Below are 8482 nucleotides of genomic sequence, written 5' to 3'. Positions count from 1 at the left end.
AAAAAAAGGGCCAGTATTTATTTTTCACATTACGGCCTTTTTTTTTTTTTTTTTTTTAATGTAAAAGCTAAAAAGTACAATTGCCTAAAACGCATCAATTAACGCCATAAAAAAAAAAAAAAAAATAATAATAAAACTGCATAAAACACTCCGAAAAGTTATTTCCAAGACATACAACCAGGGAAGGTGTCAGTGACCAGGTGACTTATATGGTGACCTATAGGACCCCTCCGAAGTTCAGTCTCTTGAGTTCATGCTGAGGAACAGTCGAGACCTGAGAGTGTCCGGTGTCCTCCCAAGGCCTAGTCACGCAGCGACCAATCCAGAGCCCCACAGGTGAACGTCAAAGTCTGGTAAACTACACAAGGGGTGAAGTCTAGTCAGTCCTAGTCAAGTCTGTCTAAATTCAGCGTCATTCTGTCCAAGTCCACTACAAGTCCCAGCGAGCCCGCAAGTCTCTAAAGTCACTGGTCACCTCCTTAGGCCTTGGGTTTGTTGAAACCATCGTATGTTGAGGGATCCGTGCAATGTAAAGTATAGGACAGTGGTCTTCAACCTGCGGACCTCCAGATGTTGCAAAACTACAACACCCAGCATGCCCGGACAGCCAACGGCTGTCCGGGCATGCTGGGAGTTGTAGTTTTGCAACATCTGGAGGTCCGCAGGTTGAAGACCACTGGTATTGGAGGTTATACTAATGTGTCCCCGCCGCTCCGGACCGTCACCGCTGCCCTGGATGTCGCCTTCCATCGCTGCCGCCGCTGTCCCCGATGTGTCCCCGACGCTCCGGACCGTCACCGCTCGTCACCGCTGCCCTGGATGTCGCCTTCCATCGCTGTTGCCGCGCCCCCGATGTGTCCCCGATGCTCCGGCAAGGCCACTGCTTCCCCATTATCCTCGCTCTCTGTCGCCGCCATCACGTCGCTACGCACGCCGCTCCAATTGGATGACGGGACGGCGTGCGCAGCGACGTGATGACGACGATGGAGAGCGCCGACGATGCAGGGGATCCCGAAGAGGACGCGCAGGAGCCCCGAGGACAGGTAAGTGATCGTCAGCGGACCACACGGGGCACCGTAAACGGCTATCTGGTGTCAGCTGAAGCAGTCTGCGCTGAGGGATAGCCGTTTATGTGATGGCCCCGACATACAAAAGCATCGTATGTTGATGCTGCCTCTGAGAGGCCATCGTATGTTGAAATGATCGTATGTCGGGGCCATCGTAGGTCGGGGGGGGGGTCACTGTATACCTCAGGTGGTGCAGAGGTTAACCACGCCCTGGCATCACGAATACAAGGGGTTAATGCCATCTACCCCTAGGGTAATATCATCTGCCCTCACCACAAATAGGTTGCGCAAAAAAATTACAACAAACTCATTTGGGTCGGAGGATGGAAAAAATAAAAGCGTTATGGCTCTTAGAGGGCGAGGAGGGACAGCGAAAACACTAAAAATTAAATTGGGCAAGGGCTGAGCCCCAAAATACAGCGCAGGAGATTCATCCTTGTACAGAGGAGCAGTCGCCCATAGCAACCAATCATTTATAAAAATGAAAGCTGGACTCTGATTGGGTAATTGCTCCTCTGCACGAGGTTTGGTGACTCTCCCCATATACATATAAAAGCCGCTGTATTCCCGTGTGATGTGAACGAGCTCCTATAATAACGGCCGCCACACCCTGCCCCGCCCCCCTGCACACGCCGCTCATGCGCAGTCGGATGATCCCTTGTTGCCCTTCACCTCGATGGCGGCCCGTGTGGCACAGGCGGGTCACGTGACTGCTCCCTCTATGGAGGTGTACGGCCGTTGGTGAAGCTGTTTTGTATTTACTCCCCCACAATGCACCGCGCGCTCCGCGGGAAACCAAAATGGCGAAGGTCTGCGACCGAACCGGGCCGTCCGCCGTGTGTGTGTAGATTGTGGCCGGGGAGCGGACACGGAGCGCGCGGATTGTGATTTCCCTGGGGGGCGCTCGGCATCACCGAGGAGACCGAATGAGGTGAGGGGCCCGGATGTGTGTGCGGCCATTACCGGGGGGTGTGGGGCGCTGCGCGGTCATGTGACCGGGTAGAGTGCGAGCTCTGCGGCCCAGACTCTCCTCACGCCGTACTGTATATCTATAGGACTACAACTCCCAGCATGTCCGGGTCAGCTGCAGTGTTCACCATGATGTAGCTTTATATGTGTTGGGAGAACTACAACTCCCAGCATGCCCTAACCCTTTAATGTTATCTTCCCAGACCTATGGCTCTCTAGCTGTTGTAGAACTACAACTCCCATCATGCCCTGACAGCATTGTTCATTGTGTAGAATAGTGTCCCCCAACCTGTTTTCCCTACAGCTGTTAGAACTACAACTCCCAGCATACCCCGACCCTCTAATGTAGTCTTCCCAGACCTATGGCTCTCTATTTTACAACTACAACTCCTATCATGCTCTGACAACCTTGTTCATTATGTAGAGTAGCTTTCCCCGGCCTGTTATCTCTGCTTCCTCTACAGCAGTTTTAGAACTACAACTCCCATCATGACCTGACAGCATTGTTCGTTGTGTATTAGTGTGTTCCCCCAACCGGTTTCCGCTAAGCTGTTATAGAACTACAACTCCCAGCATACCCTAACCCACTAATGTTGTCTTCCCAGACCTATGGCTCTCTAGCTATTTTAGAACTACAACTCCTATCATGCCCTGACAGCATTGTTCATTGTGTAGACTAGAGTTCCCTGACCTGTTTCCTCTACTTCCTTTACAGCTGTTTGAGAACTACAACTCCCAGCATTCCCAGACAGCTTTCCACATGCTTTAATGCAGTGTCCCCCAACTGGCTCACTCTCCAGCTGTTGCAAAACTACAACCCCCATCATGTCTCGGCAGTTTTTTCCATTTTTATAGAGTAGTTGCCCCAGCTGCTACAGAACTACGACTCCCATCATACCCTGATTGCGTCTGCCATAGTCCGCTGCAGTGTTCACCAAGCTCTATTCTTCTAGGTGTTGCAAAACTACAACTCTTATCATTCCCCCTAACGCTGTCTGCCCAGATCTATGGCACTCTTGCCTTTGTAGAACTACAACTCCCAGTGTCCCCTGACATCTTTAGCATGGTATCATGCCACTTTGCTTCATCTGAGGCTCTCTGGCTGAAGCAAAACTACAACTCCCATCATGTCACGACAGCATTGTTCATTGTACGAGGCAGTGTTCCCCACCCAGGGTGACTCTGGCTGTTGCAAAACTACAACTCCCATCATGTCACGACAGCATTGTTCATTGTACGAGGCAGTGTTCCCCACCCAGGGTGACTCTGGCTGTTGCAAAACTACAACTTCCAGCATGCCCAGACAGCCAATGGCTGTCTGGGCATGCTGGGAGTTGTAGTTTTGCAACAGCTGGAAGTACCCTGGTTGGAAAACACTGGCCAGAGGCTGTTTGGGCATGCTGGGAGTTGTAGTATTGCAACAGCTGGAGGCATCCTGGTTGGAAAACACTGGATAATGGCTGTCTGGGCATGCTAGGAGTTGTAGTTTTGCAACAGCTGGAGGCATCCTGGTTAGAAAACACTGGCCATAGGCTGTCTGGGCATGCTGGGAGTTGTAGTATTGCAACAGCTGGAGGCATCCTGGTTGGAAAACACTGGATAATGGCTGTCTGGGCATGCTAGGAGTTGTAGTTTTGCAACAGCTGGAGGCATCCTGGTTAGAAAACACTGGCCATAGGCTGTCTGGGCATGCTGGGAGTTGTAGTATTGCAACAGCTGGAGGCACCCTGGTTGGAAAACACTGACCAGAGGCTTTCCGGGCATGCTGGGAGTTGTAGTATTGCAACAGCTGGAGGCATCCTGGTTGGAAAACACTGGATAAAGGCTGTCTGGGCATGCTGGGAGTTGTAGTTCTGCAACAGCTGGAGAGGTTGTCTGGGCGTGCCTGGAGGATATGTACAGTGATACAATTCAATGTGACTTATATAGACAGTAATGTTAACCCCTTAAAGGAAAACTGTCACATATTTTCTCCCGCACTATCCACAGGTATTGGTGAATAGTGCGGGAGACGCTGATTAAAACGAGCCCTACCTTGGTCTGATCCGCGCCGCCGGTCGCCCGCAATTGTAGTTTTAATCATCTCTGTGTATTTGTGTGGAAAAATTGATAAGAAAACAGCAATTTTGCACATTTTGGAAGGTTTCGTTTTCATGGTGTACACTTCACGGTAAAATAGACGCGTTTTCTTTATTCTGTGGGTCAATACGATTAAAATGATTCCATACTTTTCTATTATTGTGCCGCTTAAAAAAAAAATCGCAAACTTTTTAACCAAATGAGCGCGTTTAAAATCCCTCTAATTTGCTGACATGTAACTTTTTCATTTTTCCGTATAAGCGGCGGTATGAGGGCACATTTTTTTTGTGCTGTGATCTGTAATAGTTTTTTGTATTTTTTTTACACCACATTTGCATATTATAAAACTTTTAGTACATTTTTTTAATCAATTATCTTTTAAATAAAATGGTATAAAAAAAAGCAGCAATTTTGGACTTTTTATTTTTTACATTTACGCCGTTCACCGCACAGGATAATTAACATTATATTTTAATAGTTTGGATATTTACGCATGCGGCGATATCAAATATGTTTTTACACTTTTTGGGGGTAAAATGGAAAAACTGGCAATTTACATTTTTATTGGGGGGGGGGGGATTTTTAAAAATGTTTTACTTTTATTTTTTTTACTTTTATTTTTACACTTATGTCCCCATAGGGGGACTATATATTGCAATCATTTGATTGCTAATACTGTTCAGTGCTATGCATAGGACATAGCACTGATCAGTGTTATCCGTCATCTTCTGCTCTGGTCTGCTCGATCTCAGAGCAAAAGACGCCGGGAGGCAGGTGAGGGGACCTCTGTCCACCATTACAGATGATCGGATCGCCGTGGCAGCGCTGTGGGCGATCTGATTGTCCACATTAAGTGCCGCACTTCTGCAGATGCCGTGATCTGTATTGATCACGGCATCTGAGGGGTTAATGGCCATTACCTGCGGATTTTTTGCTGCTATCAGCAGCCGGGACCTGCCGCGCATGACCCGGGCATCGCTACGATGCTCACGGTTATGTATAGGACATAAATGTACGTCTTGTGTGTTAAGTACCACCTCACCAGGACGTACACGTCCTGCGTCGTTAACGGGTTAAAAGTGAAGAGTTAACAAAGGATAAAAGTTTTTTTTTTTAAATATATGTCCTAAGATTCTTACGGCCTGGTTCACGTCACGATTTTACCATCTGATTGATGGGCAGTAAAATCGGATTACCAGAAATCGTACACAATCGTAATCTAAATATCTGATGTAAAATCGTATCCAAAAATCGTATGGCAGAATATTTCATCCGATTTTAACCTCTAAAGAATGCAGGATGTACCTGTGCGACCGGTCCTGGTCTATAATGCGGGGTCACGGCGGGTCGGTCCTGGCGGCTAACGAAAGCCGGTACCCAGGGGCTAATAGCATGCGGCACTGATCGTTGTGCCGCGTGCTATTAACCCTTTAGCTGCATCTAAAGTAACAAAAATTCACTCTTGGCAGCTCAGTCAGGCTGATCGGGACCATCGCAATGTCCCTATCAGCGAGATCGAGTGCGGAGGGTCCGATACCTTCCTCCTGCGTGTCCGATCGGCCATTGATTGCTCCAAGCCTGAAATCCAGGCTTGAGCAATCTACCGCCGATAACACTGATCATTGCCATGTTAATGCATGGTAGCGATCTGTGTATTCAATCAGTGTGTGCAGTGTTATAGCCACTAGAGGGAGCTATAACACTGCAAAAAGAATAGTGTGAAAAAAAGTTAAAGATCATTTAACCCCTCCCCTAATAAAAGTAAAAATCACCCCCCTTTTCCTATTTAAAAAAAACCCAAAAAACTGTAAATAAAAATAAACATATGTGGTATCGCCGCGTGCGGAAATGTCCAAACTATAAAAATATATAGTTAAACTACACGGTCAATGGCGTACGTGCCAAAAAAATCCAAAGTCCAAAATAGTGTATTTTTGGTCACTTTTTATATCATGAAAAATAAATAAAAAGCGATCAAAAAGTCTGATCAATACAAAAATGGTACTGATAAAAACTTCAGATCACAGCGCTAAAAATGAGCCCTCAAATTGCTCCGTACACGGAAAAATAAAAAAGTTATAAGGGTCAGAAGATGACAATTTTAAACGTATTAATTTTCGGGCATGTAATTATGATTTTTTCCAGATGTAATGCAAAATCCAATCTATGAAAGTAGGGGATCATTGTAATCGTATGGACCTACAGAATAGAGTGCGTGCGCTATTTTTGTTCTCCGCTAAACTACCTGATCCCTGACGGACCTCATTCAAGTGAATGGGGTCTGTCGGGACCCAGCAGTTTCCTTATCTCGTGTCAGGGTCCGTTCAGTGCAAGGGGGGGAAAAAGTGCCGAACGGACCCTGAACAGGATGGATGTGACAGTAATTCTAGATATATTGCATCAACCATCATCATCAGATACATTGTATTACTCTAAACATTAGATACATTGTATTACTCTAAACATTAGATACATTGTATTACTCTAAACATTAGATACATTGTATTACTCTAAACATTAGATACATTGTATTACTCTAAACATTAGATACATTGTATTACTCTAAACATTAGATACATTGTATTACTCTAAACATTAGATACATTGTATTACTCTAAACATTAGATACATTGTATTACTCTAAACATTAGATACATTGTATTACTAAATATTAGATACATTGTGTTACTATAAACATTAGATACATTGTGTTACTATAAACATTAGATACATTGTGTTACTATAAACATTAGATACATTGTATTACTAAATATTAGATACATTGTGTTACTATAAACATCAGATACATTGTGTTACTATAAACATCAGATACATTGTGTTACTATAAACATCAGATACATTGTGTTACTATAAACATCAGATACATTGTGTTACTATAAACATCAGATACATTGTGTTACTATAAACATCAGATACATTGTGTTACTATAAACATCAGATACATTGTGTTACTATAAACATCAGATACATTGTGTTACTATAAACATCAGATACATTGTGTTACTATAAACATCAGATACATTGTGTTACTATAAACATCAGATACATTGTGTTACTATAAACATCAGATACATTGTGTTACTATAAACATCAGATACATTGTGTTACTATAAACATCAGATACATTGTGTTACTATAAACATCAGATACATTGTGTTACTATAAACATCAGATACATTGTATTACTATAAACATCAGATACATTGTGTTACTATAAACATCAGATACATTGTATTACTATAAACATCAGATACATTGTGTTACTCTAAACATCAGATACATTGTGTTATAACCAGCAAAGATACAGAGAATAAACAGCCTATATATCAGCCTCTGTATATAGTGTGTGTCCTGTATATAGTGTGTGTCCTGTCTATGGTGTGTGTGTGTGTGTGTCCTGTCTATGGTGTGTGTGTGTGTGTGTGTGTCCTGTCTATGGTGTGTGTGTGTGTGTGTCCTGTCTATGGTGTGTGTGTGTGTGTGTCCTGTCTATGGTGTGTGTGTGTGTCCTGTCTATGGTGTGTGTGTGTGTGTGTGTGTGTGTGTGTGTGTCCTGTCTGGTGTGTGTGTGTGTCCTGTCTGGTGTGTGTGTGTGTGTCCTGTCTATGGTGTGTGTGTGTGTGTGTGTCCTGTCTATGGTGTGTGTGTGTGTCCTGTCTATGGTGTGTGTGTGTGTGTCCTGTCTATGGTGTGTGTGTGTGTGTCCTGTCTATGGTGTGTGTGTGTGTGTCCTGTCTATGGTGTGTGTGTGTCCTGTCTATGGTGTGTGTGTGTGTGTCCTGTCTATGGTGTGTGTGTGTGTGTCCTGTCTATGGTGTGTGTGTGTGTGTGTCCTGTCTATGGTGTGTGTGTGTGTGTGTCCTGTCTATGGTGTGTGTGTGTGTGTGTCCTGTCTATGGTGTGTGTGTGTGTGTGTCCTGTCTATGGTGTGTGTGTGTGTGTGTCCTGTCTATGGTGTGTGTGTGTGTGTGTCCTGTCTATGGTGTGTGTGTGTGTGTCCTGTCTATGGTGTGTGTGTGTGTGTCCTGTCTATGGTGTGTGTGTGTGTGTCCTGTCTATGGTGTGTGTGTGTGTGTGTGTCCTGTCTATGGTGTGTGTGTGTGTGTGTGTGTGTGTGTGTGTGTGTGTGTGTGTGTCCTGTCTATGGTGTGTGTGTGTGTGTGTGTCCTGTCTATGGTGTGTGTGTGTGTGTCCTGTCTATGGTGTGTGTGTGTGTGTCCTGTCTATGGTGTGTGTGTGTGTGTCCTGTCTATGGTGTGTGTGTGTGTGTGTCCTGTCTATGGTGTGTGTGTGTGTGTCCTGTCTATGGTGTGTGTGTGTGTGTGTGTCCTGTCTATGGTGTGTGT

At 45.1% G+C, this 8482-nt stretch overlaps 1 protein-coding gene across 1 annotated transcript in view; it reads left to right on the top strand.

Annotated features, from left to right (window-relative positions):
• Positions 1 to 1737: 1737 nt before the first annotated feature.
• The window catches only part of MTF2 (metal response element binding transcription factor 2), a 48834-nt gene continuing 42089 nt past the window's right edge, over positions 1738 to 8482 (top strand). Inside the window, exon 1 of the mRNA XM_056523142.1 lies at positions 1738 to 1998. Coding sequence (XP_056379117.1) covers positions 1994 to 1998 — 5 coding nt within the window. The 5' untranslated portion in view covers positions 1738 to 1993. The remainder of the gene's footprint in view (positions 1999 to 8482) is intronic.

This window comes from Hyla sarda, chromosome 6 (assembly GCF_029499605.1).
Source record: "Hyla sarda isolate aHylSar1 chromosome 6, aHylSar1.hap1, whole genome shotgun sequence".
Taxonomy (NCBI): Eukaryota; Metazoa; Chordata; class Amphibia; order Anura; family Hylidae; genus Hyla; species Hyla sarda.
This window is presented reverse-complemented; position numbering and strand designations above follow the sequence as displayed.